We start from the raw sequence: 23,977 nt of genomic DNA, 5'->3' as shown, positions 1-23,977 counted from the left end.
TCAGGCAGTCAGATGTCTCTCTGCCTCTGTCTTGGTGGCCATCGCTCCCTGCTTCCCCTCTCTTCCTGAATGTAGTCTGTAGCAATACGGCAGAGCACCACTTGGTGAGCAGCCTTGGGGCCCTGCTGGTGCTTTGTAAGTGCTTTACTTTGATTCCAGTCATTTTTTGGCTGACTTCTGGTTGCTTTTTGGAGGGATTTGTGTGTATTTTGCAGTCATTGTTTGGGCTAGTTGTTTGTTTTCTGAGGGGTTTATTTGGAGTTCTCCTTTGACTCCCAACCTGTGTTTTGCACTAGTCTACATCTACCGTGTCCTGCGTTAGTGCTGTAGTCCTTTGTTTACTACTGGCTTTTTTCCTTTCCCCACCTAACCCCATAGCAATTGGTTCAGGCAGCCAGGTGTCTGCCTCTGTCCTGGTGGCCATCGTTCCCTGCTTCCCCCTATCGTCCTGAATCTAATCTGTAGCCATCCGGCACAGAGACCACTTGGTGAGCAGCCTTAGGGTCTGGCTGGTGCTTTATAAGTGCTTTACTTTGATTTTAATCGTTTTTTGGCTTGATTTTGGTTGCCTTTTGGAGGGATTTGTGGATATTTTGCAATCATTGTTTGTGCTAGTTGTTTGTTTTCTAAGGGGTTTATTTGGAGTTCTCCTTTGACTCCCAACTTGTGTTTTGAGCAGGTCTACATCTAGAGTGCCCTGCCTTTGTGATGTAGTCTTTTGTTTGTTTCTGGCTTTTTTCCTTTCTCGACCCTACCTCTTAGCAATTGATTCTGGCAGACAGGTGTTTCTCTGCCTCTGTCCTGACGGCCATAGCTCCCTGCTTTCCCCTCCCTTCCTGAATGTAATCTGTAGCCATCCTGCACAGAGGCCACTTGGTAAGTAGTCCTAGGGCCTGGCTGGTGCTTTGTGAATACTTTAATTTGATTCCAATCTGTTTTTTGGGGTTGGATATTGGTGCCTTTTGGAGGGATTTGAGAGTATTTTGCAATCACTTTTTGGGCTAGTTCTTGGTTTTCTGATTTTTTTTGTGTTTTCATTTGACTCCCCACCTGTCATTTGAGCTGGTCTGCATCTAGTATGCCCTGACTTTGGCCCTTCGTCCTTTGTTTCTGGCTTTTTTCCTTTCCTCACCCAACCCCTTAGCAATTGGTTCAGGCAGTCAGGTGCATCTCTGCCTCTGTACTGGTGGCCATCTCTCCCTGCTTCCCTCTACCTTCCTGAATTTGATCTGTAGCCAACCTGCACAGAGTCCACTTGGTATGCAGTCTTAGGGCCTGGCTGCTCCTTTGTGAGTGGTTTACTTTGATTCCAATCCCTTTTTATCTTGATGTTGGTGCCTTTTGGAGGTGTTGTGTGTATGTTGCAATCTTTTTATGGACTAGTCGTTGGTATGCTGAGCTGTTTATTTGATGTTTTCATTTAACTCCCAGCCCGATTCTTGAGCTGGTCTGCATCTAGAGTCCCCTGCCTTTGTGCTGCAGTCCGTGGCTGGTTTCTGGCTTTTTTCTTTTTTTCCACCCAACCCCTTAGATATTGGATCCGACAGTCAGGTGTCTCTCTGCCTCTGTCCCGAGGCTGTCTAATCTGTAGCCACCTGCACAGAGACCACTACGTAAGCAGTCTGAGGGCCTGGCAGGTGCTTTGTGAATGCTTTACTTAATTTCCAATCCTTTTTTTGGCCTGTTTTTTAGTGCCTTCTGGGTGGATTTGCATGTACTTTGCAATCATTTTTTGGGGTAGTTGTTGGTTTTCTGAGGGGATTGTTTGGGGTTTTCATTTGACTCCCAGCCCGTTTGATGAGCTGCTCGGCATCTAGAGTGCCCTGCCTTTGTGCTTTACTATACCATACTATACATGCCCACTGGGCTAGCCAAACTACACACAAACACACGCCCAGCATATGTAACACTCGCATACAACAAACAACTCAGACACTGGATCTTACGCCTTCGAATACAACAAGTCAGTGTGCACACCCACAACCTTAAATATCAGCCAATATGCACATAAAACACACAGCCACACACCCAACCTAACAAATATTCACACATAACAAACAACCCAAGCATTGGGCTTTACTCTGACGGATACAACAAACCAGTGCACGCAATCAACCATCTCCACGCCAAGACACACAGATGCCAGTTTCTCCTGGTTCTGGACCTATCCTATCACTCTACCCTCATTAACCAACCCTGTCCTCCTTCTTGCAGAGTCACGTGAGCACCTAGAGACTGCCCCTGTGTGGTAAAGGTGTTCGATATAAGTAAACATAACATAACATACTAAGCAGGACAGAGTAAATGCTGTGAGATACACCCATGCGTCAGTATTAATGAATGCACAGTGCATTCTGGGGCATATCTAGTCTGTGGATAGGGTTTAGGCAGGGTGTAGCGGAGGACCTCTACTTCTGGGAAGGCATGGAACCTAAGTGCTGCCAAATGCACTCTGTTCCGGGAAAGAACACTGTGCAAGAAGTGTATGCCTTTGGTGGCAAAATCACTTCATATGCCAGTTTTTGCACATACACATGTTGTGGAAAACTCTGTAGTAAACAACACACGAATGGGTAAGCTATGAGGAATGGGAGTCACTGCTGAAATGAAGAGAAAAGCCGGAAGTCTGCTCCTTGAAAAGGTGACACACCTCCTGCTGGGGCTTCCTTTTCCGGTTGTAACTCTACATATTGGGATACGATCTCCTGATGGTACAACTGTGCTTTGAAAAGGCAAAGTGCATTCTGGTCTCTGTAGTACTGTGAGGGCTTCTTTCTGAGTGAGACAGTGTACATTCAGAGAAATATAGTCTTTTGGTTCTTCTTAGCAAAGGAGGGTGTGTTCTGGCATTGGGCATGATATGACATGATATGGCATTCATAACGCGCCTATAGACAAGTGTTTCAAGGCGCGTCGAGGCGGGGAGGGGGACAAAGGGATGACAGACACCTGGCCTACTAGGCCAGGTGTCATTCAGATCACGCACGTATGTGGGAAGGGGGTAGGGACAGTGCAGTACATAGGAATAGATAACAATAAGTAAAGTAACGCCCAGCATGTGGCAAGTGCAAGGGTAAGTGCAGACATCAGGTGTCAAAGGCTGATAGGGGGACTGTAGGGATGCAGAAACAGTTCCAAGTGCAGGGGTTGCCAGGCGGGCAGTGCAGGTGTGTGATGGTGGTGGGGGAGGGACCCGGACCGAGATCCGAGGGTGTCCAGGTAGCCAGTGCAATTCAGGTTACAGCCAGGAGGTTATCAGAGGAGCGGAGGAGAAAAGGCAGAAGCAAAGAGAAAGGTTTTGAGGTGCTTCCGTACCGGAGATGGTTCTCCTCAAGTTTAAGGGAGGCAGGGAGTCTGTTCCAGGGGAAGGCACCAGCCGAAGAAAGAGATCTACCACCAACTCGTTGCTTGGAGAAGCGACTGACCCTGAGGGAGTTGGAGGCTGATGAGCGAAGAGCTCGAGAAGGAAGATATTTAGGAAGAGAGCGTTGAAGGTATTGAGGCCCCAGTCCCCACAAGGCCTTGTGGACAATGCAGAAGGTTTTGAACTTAATCCTCGCAGCCACTGGGAGCCAGTGCAGAGATTACAGTCCTGGAGAGATTTGATCCCTGGGCTTGAGGCCAAGGACAAGTCTCGCAGTCCTGTTCTGGATGAGTTGCAGAGGGCGCAGAGTAGAAGCAGGCAGATTTAGATAGAGGCTGTTGCAATAATCCAGCCTAGAAAGAACCAGGGCTCTGGAGACAGTGAGCTTCTGGGGGAAGGAGAGGAAAGGAAGAATACCTCTGAGGAGGTGCAGCTGGTAGTGTGACTTCTTAGAGACGTCAGAGATGTGAGGAGAGAAGGAGAGTGTGGAGTCGAAGATGACACCGAGGTTTTTAGCATCGCAGGTGAAAGCAGGAAGAGGGCCAAGAGCGGCCGGCCAGAGAGTGACAGGAAAGGAGGGAGCGGGTGTGCCAATGAGGAGCATCTCAGTCTTACTGGCATTAAGGCAGAGGTCACTGGCGGTACACCACTCCTGGATAGCAGACAGACAGTCAGAGATGAGGGAAGGAGAGGAGGAGGCCGAGGGTAGCCTGAAAATGGCTGGGTGTCATCGCATAGCACTGAAAATTGGGGGAGAAAGCGGGCACGCGAGCCTCTACCGACCATATTTATGTACTTGTTCATTCATATTATTTATCGATCACCAACATAGCTTGACAATGCATCACAGTGCTGTGTACAAAATGTAGCTATTATATGGGTTTGAGCGGTGGAATTTCGATCCCGTTTTCCAGATTATTAGGGGCCAGCGGCCCATTAAGCTCAAGCATAGTGTTTTGAAGGGGATTTGGTGGTCCAGACAGTGCGAGTGAGGGGATTCCGGAGGAAGTGTTATGCTGTCATGAGGGCAGAGGTTCCAGGCCCTCCTAATTTCTTTTTTAGACCATGAAGGTAGTGCAATTATTTTGAGTCCGGTGGTGTGAGCAGGCCATTGTAGTACTCACTCAATTGCAGAGCAATGCACAGTATTCGAACCTATCACAAATTGATCCAGCTGAAGTACAAAAACACAGACAAGACACCTGAGAGTATAAATGCAGCACTGGCTGAAAGTATTGTGTGAGGTTACAGATCGGGAGAAATGGCATATGAGGAGGGACAACAAAGCTTGTAGGTGTTGTGTTGTTTGGATATTTGCCCACCCATTGACTGCCCATGGCCATGCTAATGCCCATAACAATTCCCTCCCAGTTCCTGCTGGTCCCCTTCCAACCCGCTACCTCATGGGAACTCTTTCAGCTCGCTTTAATCAAGCCTTATCATCAAACTTTACAATTGAAGTGCCTGCCAGTGTTTTTTCAAAGCAGTTTTCTGGGAGTTAATTACTTAATTGGGGCTCAAACATGCGCTGCTGTAATAAAAATGTCTTAACAATGTCTGGCTTGAGCCACTCTATTTATTAGCACTTTCCGTGTCCTTTACCGAAGACCTGTCAAATCAAGCATTGGAAAAGCCAACAGTTGGGGCTTGTGTATAACTATTAGGCATTTTCCAGGCACTGCTATTAGATGCCCAGGTACCCGCACCATTTTGCACCTGCTACCACCAATGGCCAATTAATACCAATATGGCAGTGCCTGGCAAGTGCCTTTCCCACACCTACACAAACGTCCAAACTGTTGACAATGCCAATGCTTGTTTCTAAGTGTAGTAGGAATACATTGAGGGTCCATTCTTGCAGTGGGGTACAGCAGGCAGAACAAGAAACGCAATCAATTAGCAGACAAGGAGACACGCACATTTTTCAAGATCATATTTATTCCATTATTGTTCGTTTCCATGATAAATATAGCAGCTAAATCGAAAGTCACAAGAAAAAAACAGTACACATTCCCATGTATAAATAACATCAATTAGTGTGAACAATAGCAAAGCAATGTTCTGAAGAGAAAGTGCAATCTATACAACTCGTGCAGAAGTCGACAGCCCATCAGTCGCATGTTCAAGCTTCTCATGACTAGGAATCAATCTGCACTTTTTTGCACACTTCGATGAAAGCAATAGTGCACGTATTCTGGCGTGTTTTCATATGCCACTTTATACATATGGTGCAATGTTTTTCAGGATCTATGCCCATTCAAACTTTAGGGTGCGATGTGTGCAGTTCGAGCAAATTCTGGCCCCTCGGCCCATCAAAGCGTTCTGCAAACTTTTTGTATTCATATACTAGTTTTGCACAGCGCTGCACAGAAGTGCTCTTTTTAAAAATTATTATCATATTAAAATGAGCTTGTTCTCAATGCAAACATTCCAACAAAATGGACCACCTAAGCAGGTTTTGTTTTCAATAAGGACCTAAAGGAATAATCACAGTGTTGTCAACTGACCGGATGTCAACCTGTCACCAGTTGTGGCTTTTTAGACAAAAGCAGCCTTGCACGCTACCAATTTTATGCCCATACTTACAATGTCAACATGCAAAACTGCAAGTGCCATCATGCAAAGTGCTAATGATTAAAATACCATGGCTTTATAAAAGTGTTTTACAATCAGAGAGATGGCCCTGAGAGTATAACAGCTTACAAATAATAAGCATGGGCCAAAATACAGCATACGAGAAATAGACATGTCAACATAATCAGGTTATGGAATATGACAAACATTTCGTACCCAGTAATCGTCTTTCTGGGGTTTGTATCTGCTTAGAATCACATGAATAGCATAGGCCACCATGTAGTGGTTGGTTCAGAGTATTGCATCCTGTTTTTGCAGATACACAGACTTGGGGAATAATGTTATAAAAAATTAATGATGTGGCTGAGACTTGCGTTAGTTGGTAAGAACAAAGACACATTTCTACAACAGTTATTGGTTGAAAATCCATAATTCAAAGGAATGATGTAATTCATGTGAAATATGGATACTACATCTTGAGTACTACATCATTCCTGGGTTTGAGTTTTAATACCCTGCAGCTTGAACAACAACATTAGACAAGCATACAAACTGTGCACGGATTGGGGATTTCTTGTCAACCCAGTGACTTCACTCTAGGACTCTCTCCTGGCCCAACAACATCAGTCCTCTGCGTATTTCTGCCTGGATTAAATATCAAAGGTTGCAATATATTAAAAATTAAACTCTTCTCTAAAGTAAATAAAACAAAAAATAGCAAATCACGTCAGTAGACGGAAATGAAATATTTAAAAACAACATTAAGGAAGGGGGACCAGGAGTTAAATATACCAGTAAAAACACTAAAACGATCAACTTTCTTAAAAGAAAACAAAAATTAAAAGTGCAAATGTATGCAATAACCACTACCCTCGACTTGAACAACCACTGCGGGTGACCCTGATCGTCAAGGTAGAAGGAAATCTTGACTAGAAGGAAGAGATGGCCTTCTTTCAAAAGAGTGAACTCACTCCGCCGAAAAGGCTTATAAACAATAGGCATTTATTATACATCATCAAGTTTAAACTGAAAGAAATGCCTCAGCACTAATGAAAATAATATTTCACAAGTCCAAGAAATAAGATGGTGGCGGGGGGCACATATTAGCTCTACTGCGGACAAGAGAGAAATCTGAGTGCACTGAGCGGGAGGTACAGGAACATGAGGAGAAGCTTTGCCACAGGAACTTCAAGTGGGAAACATAAATTAATAATTGTTAACTGGCAACATGCTGCAGAATACAGAAGCGTGGCCATGTCGCTTAACTTAAGTCACAAGAGTTGCGGACAAAGTGGTTTGCTGACCGTTTGTGTGCTAATGTGAGGCCTGCTTTAGTGCGCTACATAATTGGAGACAATGGTGGACACCCTTTTGTGTGTGTGTATATATATATATACATATTTATTTATTTATGTATTTATTTGCTAATGGGAGTTCAGGGCTTGCTAGCAATAATCATATTTATAGTTTAAACCTTTCTGGGCAAAACATCAATTTAGTTCCATATATGGTATTGGCGTACCTTTTTAATAGCCAACAATGAAGTGCTTTGAATGAATCTTTTTTTTTTACCTTGCACCCCTGTATCTTTATTGATACTGTTCATTTAGTGATTAGGAGATAGGGGAAAGACGGCTGTTCTGGGGAAAAGTCGCTTTTGCATTTTTCCCTGTTTCCTTGATGTCCCCATTACATTTTGCAGTAGAAAAAACACTGGGTTGTCATATGAAGTTAATCTAGACGTTTTTAGTACATATCGGTAATTACTGCCTATAACTTTAGTGACCTTCTATAGGTACTTCACCAATGGTCCATATTTATTTCAGGGTCCGCGTGGAGCAGTCGTGGGCCACCATGCCCAAGCAAATTAAACGTTCAAAAGCGATTCCATCGCCAGTGGAATTACAGCAGGTTATGGAAAGCAGTGACTCTAATAACTTGGAACGGCCAGAGCCAGCCAAAGGAGAACAAACTTACATGGAAAAATAGGGTACATTTACCGATGGGCCGCTGAGGCCAAGCGTCGGTCAGGGCTATGATATAACCAAACTTAGGACTGGCTTTGTCCCAGCAATGCCGGCCTGTGTGAGGCACCAACTTCATGGAATTTCCCGCTTCCTTGACATGTGACAAGCTCTACCTCAGCACTGCCAGGCATTCAGGTGTCCTGGTCTGCCAAGTAAGCCCCCAATATCCCTGGAGCCCATTCAACGTTGACATGTTTTTTCCTACGCTCACTGTGATGGCCTACCACTGACGAGTGGCCACTGCAAACAGTCCGGAGTATTTACCTTGAAACTCACTAATTGGGGCAAAGATTGACCGACAGTCTGCAGTACCTTCAACTCTCGCCCTCCAGGTATAGAGAATACCTCCAGTTGAGAAGCATAACTAGATTCCCTGCCACCCAGCCATTGGTCATCCTTGACGCAATGATTACGTACACTCCAATGGTCAAAGTATTAAAGCACAGGAGTGCCTTTTGTAGGGTAGAGCAACCATGACCTGTCCAGGAGTCGACCTCACACTTATAAGGTTGCTTCTGCTTACACGCACTGCAATATCACGGTGCCTGTAGGCACAGGGCTATCAGTTTTCCCCAGGCCATGTCTGAGAAACCATCTAGTTGTGGATTTTTCCTTGGAATTGTGGGACTTGTACAATCAAAATAGTTAAGAAGCATAAAAGTCCTAGAATTCAATTGCAAATTGCATGGCGAAAGCTATTTAAGTGCAAGGACACTAGGACCAAGGGCAGTTGAGTAATTCGGTCACACATTTCCCCAGATTCGGAATCGGGGGATAACTGTCTTCCCAATCAAAAGACTTCTTCTCAGCCGTCTAACACATCGATCAAATGCTCCGAGGGCTCAAAACGAACTTCTGCGCTCCAAAAAGCTTTGGTCTGTTTTGACTTGTTATGCATCAAAGCACCTTAAATTGCGATTAACATTAAAGGGCTGCAGACCCTGCAAAGAGCTGATGATTTAGTGGTGTGGACGGTGAGGGATTAGGCCGGGAAGGAGGGGATACACCTGTTTGCTGTGAGAATCAACGAGCAGAGCACGTGATCATGTGATGCATTTAATTTCACTGTATTGCTTTTGATCGCAAGTTCAATACTCAGACTGGATTATTTAGCCACGCCTACTTTTGCATGCCGGTAATTGTAGATTGTCATCAGGGTGAGAAAATCAAGCTATCATCATACTCACTTTGCTCACTGCCACAAAACTATGTATAACAATTTAGGCAGTGTTAGAAGTGTACCAAAAAAAGTAGTGGAACTGTGACTGGCAGGGGACATACTAGGCAGAAAGGGAGCACCGTGCAACACATTTTTCAAGGGTTGCAGCCATGCTGGTTGACAGCCAATTGAGTTGAAACATATTTCAGTTCAGCTCTAACTGCCATCGAATAGTAAAGGGGAGAAGTGTGCTTTACCTTCAACTTAAGAACAGTTCCGTAATGGTGACAATGACTGCAAAAAGTAGTGAAACTGTTAACAGTAAACACAAAAGTAGTGGAACACTGCTCCCGACCGTTCCGGCTCACTTCGACCACTGATTGAGGTTGGATTATCATATAATTTCTGCATGTTTTATGTTATTTTACTTTAGCTCTGTGGATTTTCAATACAGGTCTGCCACAATCTCCTTGGATTGTCATCATGCGCTTCCTGGGTTTCCTAGCCATAACCTGCATTTCTATCCGGCTTTGCTCCGTAAAAGCGACCGTCTTCATTCCCTGCCCCGGCTCATCCCACTCCATGCAACCGTGTTGGATTGATCAGATCAGGTAAGTCAGCATTGCGTTCACCCTGTGCAAGGAACCGGTGCCTTCGCCAGGCCTAAATGCCTTGCCCCTCACCGAATAAACAGAATACATCGCCATGGCATCAGTAGCGCATGACTGTACAGAAACGACAGTTGTGTCCTTTAAAATAAATTACACCGTCAGACATGTTTGCCGGCCTTGGAAATGTGACCCTGTGGAACCTGCATATGAAACATTGCAGATGTCTTTTATTGCTTCTGCTGGAACTAATGTGGCACCTTAACGAGACCTTGCCCGGCCTCTTTACCAAACAGCACAGATTCATGTTTCCTTTTGGTGGCGATATGGCACCTCCTACAGAAAAGATGTACAACCATTGGCTCGCCAGATGTTTTGGACTACGAATCCCATGTTCCAGCACTGTTAACTATACTGTTTGGAGCTGATGGGAACTGTAGTGCTAAAGGCTGCATACCCATGTCCTACAGAGATTTCCTTTATAATTAGGGAGTCCACACTCGCACTAAGTGCAATGCGAAAGGTCAGGCTATGAGAGCTGGAGCCTCACGTCCGCCCGTCTTCCAATCACATCTCGTGTCAGCTGATGGGCTTATCTGGGTCAGCTCTGTCAGCTGTGGGTCCCTTGCAACCCTTCTAAAGCGAGTAGAGATTTTTTTGAGCTTTTCTAAACCACTTAAGACCAGGCAACTAGCCCAAAGAGCTGCCGGGTGGAAACCGTAGCACTGTAAACACGAAAGAGACATATCTTTTTAATAATAATTTAGCATTTATATAGCGCCACAAACCCTCAGGCATCTGAGCGCTGCTTATTATATTACCCACGGTGTGTGGTGCTCATTTATCAACCTCAGAAGGATGAAAGGCTGAGTTTGGCCCTGCCAGGATTTAAACCTGCGTCAGCAGGTTCTGTACAGATGTCAACGCGAGCGCGCTACTCGCTGTGCTATCAGACCGGCATAAAGCGAGTTTACAATTACAATAAAAAACAGGGTAAGTGCTTTCTAATAATAACTGATGTTTGGGGAAATGAAAAGAGGACCTGTACGTATCTGCAGCCAGGGGGGGGTGGGGATGGTTAGTGAATTATGCTACTCCAAATGCAAAAAAAAACTGTCTAAATCTTCAGTTTCATGTTAAATACAAGGTGAATTCAGGATCAAACGTTTGGAATCTTTCATTGGGTGTTTTGCAGCTCCAGCAAATAAATGTGCAAGAGCTGAAAAAACTCAATATCATTTGCCCTTTTATCGTGAAGACAGAACTTGATGTAAGTGCTATTGGAACATGATTTTTTACCTTCCCAAAAATAGGAAAAGTTTTTGATAGGACAGTGTGGGTGAGCCTGGATGCCGGGCAAAGAACACCTGCAGAGATGTGGCAAATCAAAGTTGGGAGGATGAAGGGCTGAGTCGGTCCTGCCAAGATTCCAACAGGTAGAGTTCAGTTTTGCGCCATGTTTGAGGTGAGTGCTTAACTTGAGCGCTATCCGCCCACACACGTATTAAGAGAAGGCAGTCTTTAAGGGGTGTAGCGGGCCGCACCCGCTCCTTGACTCTCCAGTTTCTCCATCAGGGACTCTGCTTACTGGATGACTGGCTAGACCTGCGCTTTGCGGTATAAAAATCTGAAAAAGTGAGAAAACGTTGTTGTTAGTTTGTCTCTCCGAACATGGGTGATCATTTTAAAAGCTTTTTTTTTTGTTGTTCAAGTTGATCCGAAACACATGATGTAAACACGTTCAATTCCAGATGTAGTTCATTATATGTTGGTTCTTGGTCCTCTGCAACTGACTCATTCAACGTACCTGCTGTATTGCAATACACCCACACATGTGTTTATAGAAACTGACAAATCAAAGCCAGCAGGAAGGAATAGTTAAACATTGGCCTGTATGTCTGTGTTTGTGTATATGCATGCATCCGTGTGAGTGTGTCTGTGTAAGTATGTATATGTGCGTGTATGGGTGTGCTTCCCTGTAGTGCGTACGGCCTTTGCTGTATGATTGCATGTCCATCTTGTTGTGTTTTCTGAACTTGAGTGCTTCTATTTTATTTTAACGCTGTGCATCTTTATATGTGTTTGGACTGATATTGTGATATCTGCAGCGGTGCTTTTCTCTCTATTTGTACCTCTCTCCAGTGGTGTTATTCATGCTCTGACTTACACTGTAAGCAATACATATGGTAATAGGACGATCTTCAATTAGCTCTATGATATATAAGGCAATCAACATTTTTAAATGTCATGGTAACTATCTATAAACAAGCATTGGCAAAGCCAACAGTTTGGGCCTTTATGTAGGTATGGGATAAGCCTTTGCTAGGCCCAGGTATAATGGCACTAAGTGTCCATAAGATCGCAGCAGTTGAAAATTTGAGAGATTTCCTGGGCATATGATGGCAGTCCCTGGCAAATGTCGATCTAATACCTCGAGCTAAAACTCTTGTTTTTTTTTGCATGTCTTTAAAAGGACTTCAGAGCATGGAGGAGACATAAATCAAGTGGACGAAAGCACACTTAGTTAAGAAATTTGTATTATGCCAGTAGCCATTACAGCTGCAATTAAGCCATTACCTCTCAACAGACTGCACAGAAAGAAGACTGGCAAGCTAATGCTTGGTGCTAATGTTTGATAGAACAAGCTCAAACAGGCCCCAGGAGGCTGTGCCGGCCTTATGGGCAGCAGCACCCTGGTGCCACCCCTCGCCCACCGCGCCCCCTTGTTAACAGGGGGCGGGGCGGAAGGGGGCGAGGCCAGGATGGGCAACTTTTTTTTTTTTAACCTCCTCCCTCCCGGCGAGGAGGTTAAATAGGTGCCGTTAGCACCCCATTGTCATTGAATGAGCCCGCCATCGCGGGTTCATTCAATGACAATGAGGCGCCTGCCACACCTTCTGCCACCACGCCAGCTCGGGGGAGCGCTTGAAAGACTCCCCGGAGCTGGCGTGGTGGGGGGCTAATGGCGCCTTTTCTTGTGAAAAGTGTCCACGGCGGAGGGGCGCATTTAAATGCACCCACTCCGCGGGCACCTTTTACAGTAAAAGGCCGCCTGCTGCGCCTTGTCCCACAACGCCAGCTCGGGGAGCCCTTGAAAGACTCCCCCGAGCTGGCGTGGCAGGGGCAAAAGGCACCCTGCGGGGCGTGGCGCCCCGGGCAGTCGCCCGACTCGCCCCCCCTAAGGCCGGCTCTGCCAGGAGGATGTGTTTTGGGTGGGGAGGCGAAGGTAGTGGCTGGGAATAGCCATAGTGATTAGCACGGCCACTGGCAGTCAACGGATGTTTAAATACCCAAACAACATCCATAAGCTGTGTGTCCCTCCTCACATGCCCTCTCCCTTCTACCTGCACTCCAATGCATTCGTTTTGGCTTATAGGTGGCGCTTAAGCACCACCTAATAACCAAAATAAAAGGGGAAGTCTCAGTGCATTGTGAATTGCAACGTTACAAACTTAGTCCAAATGAAATATTTCCCTACTACAAAATCCATCACACTAAAAATTCAACCTCAATTCACTTTAGAACACAGCGTCACAAGACCTTCTTAAAGTGAATTAAGGTTTCATTTGAAATGTTGACTTTTTATTAAGGAAATACTTAATTTTGACTAAGTGTTTGCACTTTAACATTGGCTTTCCCAAAGTTTCTAGACATCACCTTTTTTCAACCCTTTTTCCACGGGTATATATGTATATAGATAGATGCAGAGCAGCCAGGGGAGAAAGGACAGACAGTAGTGGCCATCGAAGAAAGACTACAGCTCTATATATATATATATATATATATAGCAAGAGACAGGCCTAACACCATGTTTATAGAAGTTGTCAGGAGTTTGTATTTAATGCCACACTGCCCTGCAGAGGTCTAATAACCCCCCTACAATATGTTATACTCTAAATTATAAATGAGGCAGCTTTGCCCAGTACCAAAAAATGGATCACCCACAAATTCCAGTGTTTAGGAGTACTTTGACTCTCCTAAAAATTCAAATGGTTAAGAGTTTTACAGCAAATATTCAAACACTAGTAGTGAATGGATTCAAAATTTAAAAATCAGTGTCCCTCCGAATTTAACACAACACAAACATGCTTTTCGAATTTGCATTTAGCTTTAAATTGATCAGCTAATGGCCCTGGATTGGGGCTTACCTTTAATGGTTGTCTGCTTTCGCTTGAGGTGTGTGGGGGAGGCTTTTGAATCCAGAGGCTGTATTGGTTCACGTGCTTCCTGGCTTAAGGAAAGAGCGCGGGCCTGTCGCCTGGAAGTGTGTCGCATGATCTCTCTGTCATTGCTTCTCAGACTTTCCTTGTGCTCTACTGTCTCAGATGCATTACTGCCTTCAAGACTCAGCGTCTCCCATGGATCACTGTCCTCGCAGTCCAGTGCCTCTCGAGCATCAGGACCGTCAAGCTTCGGTTTCTCTGATGCATCACCTTCCCTCCACTTCACTGCCTCTGCTGCATTATTGCCTTCAAGCGTCACTGTCTCTAGTGCACCACTGTCCTTCTGCGTTAGTGCCTCTGCTGTATTATTGCCTTCAGGCATCAGTGTCTCTGGTGCACCACTGTCCTTCTGTGGTAGTGCCTCTGCTGCATTAGTGGCTTCATCCATCAGTGTCTCTAGTGCACCACTGTACTTCTGCATCAGTGCCTCTGCTGCACTACTGCCCACAAACTTCATTGTCTGTAATGCACCACTGTTCTTATGAGTCACTGCCTCTGGTGCATCGCTGCCCTCATGCTTCAGTGTCTCTTCAGCATCACTACACTTGTGCGCTATTTTCTCTGCTGTTTTGCTGCTTTCCACACTTTGTGGGGTAGGTGTACCACAGTGCATGGGTGAACCACTGCGCAGCAGCGGCTGATGGCATTCTACTGCACCCACCATTTCCCACTTGAAGTCTCCATTCAGTGGGACTCCATTTTGGAAATCAAAGTTCCACTTCTGCTTGGCTTCCTCCAGGCAGGACTCCATAATTTCCTGTGCAGCGACTTTGAACTGTTCATGATCTAATTCTCCAAAGAGGTTCCGGCACACCTTCTTGCTGCACGTGTTTTCCGGTGCGTTGCCTCCGGAGGAACACATGTTCACCACTGGGAAGAAAGAGAATGTGTTATAAAGCTGTATCGTGCATGCAATTCTTCATGATACAAATACATGCAGATCACTCCTACGGATCGCCCTCAAGGCTTGACAAATAGAGTCAAGTGCATTAGTGGCGAACGTTGAAAAATGGAACAATGTGCATTGGGCGTTAGCCTTTATAACCACAGATAGACTGACTATAACTACATGGGAAGAGTTCCTGACTGGCCAGTGCCTCTGCAATGCTGGTACTGCTTAGGCAGAGTCAGGCACAGGTGAGGTTCTAAAGCAAGGCTCTGCAACACGTGGCTCTCCGGATGTTTTGGACCACAACTCCTTTCATCCATCACTATTGGCTACGCTGGCTGGCTAGACCTGCTGGGAAATTGAGTCCAAAACATCTGGAGGGACAGAGTTTGCAGATGCCTGTTCTACTGCAATTAAGGACCCTTTGAAGTACTTACAGGTGAGTCCCAGGCACGAGACCTTCATGGCCCAATTCACAAACATTTCTGCTAAAACTGTAGATGAGTTCAGCATCTCCGAGTGGAAACAGAAGTCACACATGTTTGCTGCCTAGTAATAGCAGCAACAAAGGGTGGCCATGTTTGATTGATACGAAGGACGCTGGCTGGGAATTTGCATTCTAGAACACAACATTAAAAAAAAACTGAAATACGGTTGATGATTTACGCTCCTTGTCCCAAGAAGACCTTTTATCGTTGTTTCATTTCAGTAGGAACATGTTAAGAGAAATTGGAACGACTGCTGGCTCACTCTGAAAGTCTTTTCTAGTTTGAGTCTTGGGATGTGTTAATAGGTTTCCAAGTGCTCTTGATCGGTGGGACGCACCTGGGAGGTGGATCAGCAATCTGCCGGTGTGATACTCTTGGTCTGTGGGACGCACCTTGGTGGTGGATCAGCAATCTGCTGGTGTAATGCTCTTGGTCTGTGAGGTGCACCTGGGAGGTGGATCAGCAATCTGCTGGTGTGATAATCTTGGTCTGTGGGATTAGCAGTCTGTTGGTGTGATGCTCTTGGTCTGTGGGGCACACCTTGGAGGTGGATCAGCCATCTGCTGGTGTAATGCTCTTGGTCTGTGAGGTGCACCTGGGAGGTGGATCAGCAATCTGTTGGTGTGGTGATCTTGGTCTGTGGGACGCACCTGGGAGGCGGATCAGCAATCTGCTGGTGTGATGCTCTTGGTCTGTGGGACGCACCTGGGAGGTGAATCAGCAATCTTCTGGTGTGATGCTCTTGATCTGTGGGATGCACCTGGGAGGTGGATCAGCAATCTGCTGGTGTGATGATCTTGGTCTGTGGGATACACCTGGGAGGTGGATCAGCAATCTGCTGGTGTAATGCTCTAGGTCTGTGAGACACACCTGGGAGGTGGATCAGCAATCTGCTGGTGTGATGCTCTTGGTCTGTGGGACGCACCTGGGAGGTGAATCAGCAATCTTCTGGTGTGGTGATCTTGGTCTGTGGGACGCACCTGGGAGGCGGATCAGCAATCTGCTGGTGTGATGCTCTTGGTCTGTGGGACGCACCTGGGAGGTGAATCAGCAATCTTCTGGTGTGATGATCTTGGTCTGTGGGATACACCTGGGAGGTGGATCAGCAATCTGCTGGTGTAATGCTCTAGGTCTGTGAGACACACCTGGGAGGTGGATCAGAAATCTGCTGTTGTAATGCTCTTGGTCTGTGGGGTGCACCTGGGAGGTTGTACAGCAGTCTGCTGGTGTGATGCTCTTGGTCTGTCGGATCAGCAGTCTCCTGGTGTGATGCTTTTGGTCTGTGGGACGCACCTGGGAGGTGGATCAGCAATCTGCTGGTGTAATGCTCTTGGTCTGTGGGGCGCACCTGGGAGGTGGCACAGAAGTCTGCTTGTGTGATGCTCTTGGTCTGTGGGACGCACCAGGGAGGTGGATAAGCAGTCTGCTGGTGTGATGCACTTCATCTGTGGGATCAGCTCTGCTGGTGTGATGCACTTGGTCTGTGGGACTCGCCTGGGCCGTGGATGCTGGTGTGATAGGAGGTGGATCAGCAGTCTGCTGGTGTGATGCACTTGGTCAGCATTCTGGAAGTGCGAAGATTAGTTTTTTCCTCAGAGAAGCACATTTCCTCAACCCCCACCTAATCAGGATGCCAGGCCATCCCAAAATGGGAACAATTGCTCCTACACTTAGCATCAGGGACAGAGCTAACAACGGGGGAGGGGGTGGTCAATTTGCCAGCAAGTTTTCAACTAGCAGTCAGGGGAAGAAACAGGGGGAGCAGATCACTATGTTTCATGTTAGGTGGGGAGTGAAGGGTTGTGGACGTAGGTGCTGTGGAGGAGCCATTCCTTGAAGGGGAGGGTTTCATGCGAAGGGGAGGGTCTGGTATTGACAGAGCGGAGGTCCCAGAGTCTGAGGGCTTAGACGGAGAATGCCTGATAGGTCAAGATAGGCCGAGCGCTAATGCAGAGGTGAACGCCAAACCAAAAAGGGATGTCTGTGGTGGGCCAAACATGTGCCTGTGGTGGCTCTGTGTAGCAGGCTCCCCGGTGAAAAGCCTGCAGTCCGGCTTCTCCATGCCATGCTCAGGTGTGGACTGTGCTCACTGGACCACTGGAACATCTGTCTAGCTCTCCAGTCCCAATTGGACTTTGAGAAATGCATGTTGACCACCCAGCTCTAAGTGCCTCGTTATGAATATCATACTTTCAAACCATGAGGTATTTACAATACCTCCTATATTTTAATATGAGTGGCCATTGCTTATAGGTGTATACGTTTTAGCATCTCCTTAAGGATACACTCTTAGCACTGACCCTGATTGGTTTAAACTGGTCTCTTTTGAGGGTCTGGCTTCCCCTTCTATGGAGAAAGCATGCTAGAGCTCGATTTAGATCGGTTATGGAAGGTCCTACAGGATAGTGACATTTAAGAGTATTTGTGACCTTCAGTTCGGAGAGCCTAGATTAATTCTACTCAGAAAACAAATACGACCCTCACGTGGGAAGAGGATGGACACACCTGGCCCTCTTTTGGGAGGGCTTGGATTCATTCTTTTCAGAATAAATATCTGACCTTCATTGGGAGACCCTGGCCTCATTCCTTACAGATACACATCTGACCCTCATTGGGAGACCCTGGACTCATTCCATACAGATACACATCTGACCCTCATTAGGAGACCCTGGACTCATTCCATACAGATACACATCTGACCCTCATTAGGAGACCCTGGACTCATTCCATACAGATACACATCTGACCCTCATTAGGAGACCCTGGACTCAATCTACACAGACACATATCTGGCCATATGAAGAGCCTGGATTCATTACGTAGACCATACATATCTGACCCTCATTTGGGATAGCCTAGATTCATTCCATTTTGAATAAATATCTGACCCTCATTTGGGAGAACCTAGATTCATTCCATTTTGAATACATATCTGACCCTCATTTAGCAGGGCCTGGATTAATTCCGTAAAGACTACACATTGTACTCTCATTTTGGAGATTGTGGATTCATTCTATGCAGCGTACATATCTGAACCTCATTTGGGATATCCTGGATGCATTCTGTACACAATACATATCTGACCCTCATTAGGGAGTGCATGGATTAAATCTATACAGCATGCATATTTGACCCTCATTGGGAGGCTCTGTACTCATTCCATGGAGTTACATTTCTGACCCTAATTTCAAAGATTCAGGATTAATTCCGTACACAATACATATCTGACCTTAATTGGGGGGGCGGGGTTAGATTCATGCCATTCAGAATACATATCTGACCCTCATTAGGAGAGCCTAGATTCATGTCATTAGAACACATATCTCACCCTCATTTGTGAGAGCCTAGATTAATGCCATTCAGAATACATATCTGACCCTCATTAGGAGAGCCTAGATTCATGTCATTAGAACACATATCTCACCTGATTTGTGAGAGCCTAGATTAATGCCATTCAGAATACATATCTGACCCTCATTAGGAGAGCCTAGATTCATGTCATTAGAACACATATCTCACCCTGATTTGTGAGAGCCTAGATTAATGCCATTCAGAATACATATCTGACCCTCATTAGGAGAGCCTAGATTCATGTCATTAGAACACATATCTCACCTGATTTGTGAGAGCCTAGATTAATGCCATTCAGAATACATATATGACCCTCATTAGGAGAGCCTAGATTCATGTCATTAGAACACATATCTCACCCTGATTTGTGAGAGCCTAGATTAATGCCATTCAGAATACATATCTGACCCTCATTAGGAGAGCCTAGATTCATGTCATTAGAATACATATCTCACCCTGATTTGTGAAAGCCTAGATTAATGCCATTCAGAATACATATCTGACCCTCATTTACGAGAGCCAAGATGCATGTAATTCAGAATGCATGTGTCCTGACTGCTCCTCACACTGGTCACCTGGCCACCCACTGAGACTCGGGCCCAGGCTCCTGCTTCTCCAGTTCCCTTGCACTTCCTCAAGGGATCCCCCGGAACCTAAGGGTCAGTATCTGCAACCCTACAGTCCCTTGTCTCCCTGCACTTATGAGCCACTGAGCCACCCTCTGGCAGCACTTATTGAGTTACCTGCACTCCGCCCCCCCTTCCAGGCACTTCTCCCCCTCGTCCCAACACTTGCACGATCTGAATGATACAAGGCCTAGTAAGATTGTCGTTTTGTCCTCCTTCTGTTTCCCCCTCCTTTTCTTGCTGCGCCTAGAAACACTTGTGTACCGGCACGTCATAAATGACTTATCATATCATATCTGACCCTCATTTACGAGAGCCTAGATTCATGTCATTCAGAATACATATCGCATCCTCATTAGGGAGTGCTGTGATTTTCCGTAGAGAATATATATATGACCTAGTTTTGGGAGGGCCTGGATTCATTATGTACAGAATATATATCTGGCCTTGTAGAGATATACATATGACCTCATTTGGGAGGGCCTGGATTAATTCCGTAGATAATATACATCTGACCTCATTTGTGCTGACCTCATTTGGGAGGGCTTAGATTAATTCAAATGAATACGGATATCCGACTCCCATTTTGGATGGATTTATTTAATTAAGAACACCTTTTGAGACCCTTGGTTAATTTCTTTCAGAAACACCTACATTATCCTCGTTTTGGGGAACCTCTCCCCAGTAGGCAGGACTTGTGTTCCAGGGTTCTCTGGGGGTGTGAACATGCCCTCCCCTCTTCTCTACGCTTGGGGCTATGGGCAGTACATGTCCGTATAACTGTCATTGTTTATTTTGTAGAGTGCTTATACACAAGTGAAGTGTTTCAAAGCGCTAAGTATTCCCAGTATACGTTACTGGTAATACTAACTAGGGAGTCGTTCAGTCATCCTGACCTCCTGACATCCCACCAGAGGCTCAGACTTCCCTATACGAGCATCAGGCACAATCAGGTGTTACCAGCTCTCTGGTCGAAGGGTGGCATAAGTACAACCCCCACCAAATTGAGGGAGCCCCTGTGAGTCGCTTGGTGCAGTCCCCTGGCATGGAGCTTTATGCAAAGTCTCTCCCCAATAAACACACTGCAGCACGTCTGTCCAGACCTCTCTCTCTTTTTATCCCTTTCTCCCGTTCTTTCTTTTTCTCCCCCTCTCCTTCTCTCCTTATTTCTTTCTCTGTCTCCCTTCTCCCATTCTCTCATTTTGTCTTACTATCTTTTCTCGTTTTCTTTCTTTCTCCCTTTTTCTACCCCTCTCTCTTTCTCTCCACCCTTCTCGCTTTCACTCCTTTTGTGCTTTTGTGCCTCTATCGTTTCTATTTTTCTCTCTTTTTCTCTTTCTTTGTCTCTTTCTCTTTGTCGCTCTCGCTCTCTCTCTCTCCCTCTCTCTCTCTCCTTCATTATGTCGCCTGCTATCTATTAAGGGCATCTCGCCCCTCTCAAGATTTCACTGGTTTGTCACTTTGCGAAGCCAGACCTTTCCTGCGGATCTCCCTCAGGGGATGTTGGGAGCTGAGGCTCCCTTCCGGCAGGATCTACTCCCGGGTGCTCAAGGGGATTGGTGGTGATGTAGGCTGTCATACAGATGTCTCCTTGCGAGTGGAAGCTAGAAGTCACTCAACAATGTGGTGGGGGTGGAGGGGGGGGGCAAAGGCCCATATAGCCGATAACAGAGTAGGCACATATTTCTTTATGGCATCCCATGAGGGAATTGTCTTGTTTTTTAATCTGATACAATATTTCAAAGTTCAATAAGGAAGTCCATTTCCGACACTAAGAACAATAAACATCATTTTTTATGAGCAGCCATGAAATGACTCAGGAACGCACAGCTGGGTAATATGTAACCATATTAAAACAGTAAGACCCAGCAGTAAGAGTAAGGACTAAGAGTGAGGACTTTGGCTAGGTGTTTTGCAAACATCAAGCCAAATTATTATGGAGGCATATGACACAACAGGCAGTTAAGCTGCCGGGTTCCTTGTCATTTCATCACAGGATGTTTTTTCGTGGGTTTTTTACTGTGGATATTTTAACGAAAAAATCCATCACATTTTTTTAAAAATTATTTTTGGGGGGTTCCCCCTAAACCTCCCATTCCCAAACACCCACATCCCATATATATATAAAAATGTGATTTTTTTTTTCATTAAAAAAATCATGGATTATAGGACGGTGTACCAAGCTGCCGTCCCCTTGCATGGCACAAGCATTCCCGATCAGAAAATGTCTGTCAATATGTAGAGTGAAATATCCAGCTCACTCTGGCTGAAATGCCTGGAAAACTAGCCAGTTGTGAGTCCAGAAATCATAGTACATCTGGTAGTCAGCAATTGAGCCATCAGAGTGTGAAGAACATTCTGGCCTCCTGATTGGCTCATATATTTGGGCTGCCATCTGGCTTGCCAATGCCAAAAACAGGGTGCAGAATTAAGAGTAATTCTGCTCCGATGTGATGAGAATTCCAAAGACAGAATCCACTAATTTTGCTTCTTCCCCAGAATTTCGCGAAAGCCCTAGGTCAGAGCAGCGGCATTGGTCGGAGCCATGGTCAAGCTCTGGACCAGGAATAGTCGTCAGAAACAGGGAACAAGGTTTGTCCTGGTATGAGGGATCAAGAAGGTGGGAAGGGTTATCGACTGGAATTAGGGAGCCAAGAGCAGGTAGAACCACAAGCAGCATTTATGGTCAAGACCAAGGCTGCGAGTCAGGGCAGCGTGTAGGAGTCACAACCAGGGAGGAGAGACGTACCAGGAGTACAATTCAGAAGCAGGACTACCAGTCAGATTTAGAAGTAGGGCTCAATGCTAGTATTAGGTATCAGGTGGGGGTCAAGCCTAGGTGTCAAGACCAGCAGTGGGGGGCCAGGGCTTGAGATGGAAGGCAGCAGCATGGGAGCGGACCAAGAAGAAGGCAAGGGATCAGGAGCAAAGATGGGGGTCTTGAGAAGGGATGGTTGCCATGACCAGTGGTGGGGTGTATACTCCCGGTCCTGCATCTCATAGATGGGGTGCTGGTACGAGGCAAAGGAGAAAGATAAAGAGTTAAATGGGTATGCAGTGATTTTGTTGAAATGAAAACAAAGAATGACATTTGAACTAATGAAAAAGCAATGATGAATATTGAATTAAAGAAAACATATATATGCAGGGTTGCGGTAAGGGGTTAACATGGGTGGGGATGTGTTTAACATAGGGAAAATGGGAGCTAGGGGAGACCCCCCCAAATAAAAATACAAATAAAAAAAATGCATTCTTCGTTTATTCATCCGTTAAAGGTATGTCTCAAAATCTGAGTTCGTAGTTACAATCAAAGGTTGGGATAACACCAAAATGTGTAGTTAGAGCCAAGGGTGGAGCGGACACCAACACAGGTGTAGAAACTGGGGTCAGGTGGAGAAATGGTGTCAAATTCAGATTGAGAGGTCAGGACAGGAGAAATGGTCAGGACAGGTGAAAGGGTCTAAGTTATATGTGGGCGTCAGAATCTATCGTGGAGGACAGAGCCAAGACAGGGGTTTGGTCTATGGTCTTAATAACCGCTGGCTCGTTCTGTCACGGGCTCGCCCCTTAAGATGCATCAGAAGTGTGTCAGCAGCCTCTACTAATCATGCAACATGTGTTCGTCATATCCTTAGCACGGACACCGTAGTGCTAAGAACCCGACACACACCTCCAAAGAATCTGAAGAATTAAAGGTGCCATCTATTTAAACGAAAGAAATGAATTCTCCTTTGCAGCTTCTGCATCACAACCCCTCTTCCAGAGCAAGGCCCTGGAATGTGCACTTCCTGGATGACGTCTACACCTCCTGCATGATGCTCTTCCATTGCCAAAGCAGCCATTTGAATATGCTGCATGTGGGCAACCATAGACTGTGCATATGACACCTAAGTATATACCTACGCGGTCCCATTTAACGTTTGCATTCACTCCCCTTCACCGCCTGGTTCATGTTTCATCGATTTACGGCACTGTTCCACTGTTGTAAAACATTGGAACTGATCTTACAATATTTGACCTTTTATAATGAGTTCCTACTTTAATTACATTTTGTCTTTACTAATATATATATATATATATATATATATATATATATATATATACATATATATATAAAATAGTAAATAATTGACTGGGTTTGAGGTCAATTGTGAACTCCTCCAGTGGAAGACCCTTTGGAGGGCCATCACAAAGTGGTCCATCTTCCACTGAAAGATGGCGGCTTCGCTGCAGAATAGGTTCAATCCCAGTAGTAGCTACTGTCTCTTGAATGGCGTTTCTGAGTTCACATTTTGCAGTGCTTTTGTTATATTTAGTACCTGTTTAGTTTAGTATTATTTTGATGGTGTACAAGGCTACGCTCCACTATGATATGTTGCCCATGCCTTATATAGCCGGGGTCAGCAGCCTTTGGATATCCAGATGGCTAGGACTGTAACTCCCATGATCCTTCACCTTTGACTGTGCTGTGTAGGGATGATGGGATTTGTAGTCCGAATACCGTGGTGAGACAAACATTGCAGACTCCTGCTTTAGAGAAACAAAATATATGAGTAAGGGATATGATCAGGGACTAAGTGCAAAGGGGGCGAAGACCAAAGTTACAGGTCAATACTATGAATAGAGGTCATGTCCTAGGCTGAGGATTACGTTTGGGGGGTGAGGCAC

General features: G+C 45.6%; 1 protein-coding gene across 2 annotated transcripts in view; it reads right to left on the bottom strand.

The window, feature by feature from the left end:
* Nucleotides 1-5,282: 5,282 nt before the first annotated feature.
* LOC138521045 (uncharacterized) overlaps nucleotides 5,283-23,977 on the bottom strand; it is a 63,462-nt gene continuing 44,767 nt past the window's right edge. For both annotated transcript variants that reach the window (XM_069633559.1, XM_069633558.1), the window contains exons 3-4: nucleotides 13,881-14,825; nucleotides 5,283-11,359 (exon numbers count right to left, since the gene is read on the bottom strand). In XM_069633559.1, the coding sequence (XP_069489660.1) occupies nucleotides 11,304-11,359; nucleotides 13,881-14,825 (1,001 nt within the window). In that variant the 3' untranslated portion in view covers nucleotides 5,283-11,303. The remainder of the gene's footprint in view (nucleotides 11,360-13,880; nucleotides 14,826-23,977) is intronic.

This window comes from Ambystoma mexicanum, chromosome 13, assembly GCF_040938575.1.
Source record: "Ambystoma mexicanum isolate Mex_15411 chromosome 13, UKY_AmexF1_1, whole genome shotgun sequence".
In the NCBI taxonomy this organism is placed as follows: Eukaryota; Metazoa; Chordata; class Amphibia; order Caudata; family Ambystomatidae; genus Ambystoma; species Ambystoma mexicanum.
The sequence above is the reverse complement of the archived record's forward strand: the minus strand, read 5'-3'. Positions and strand labels throughout refer to the sequence as shown.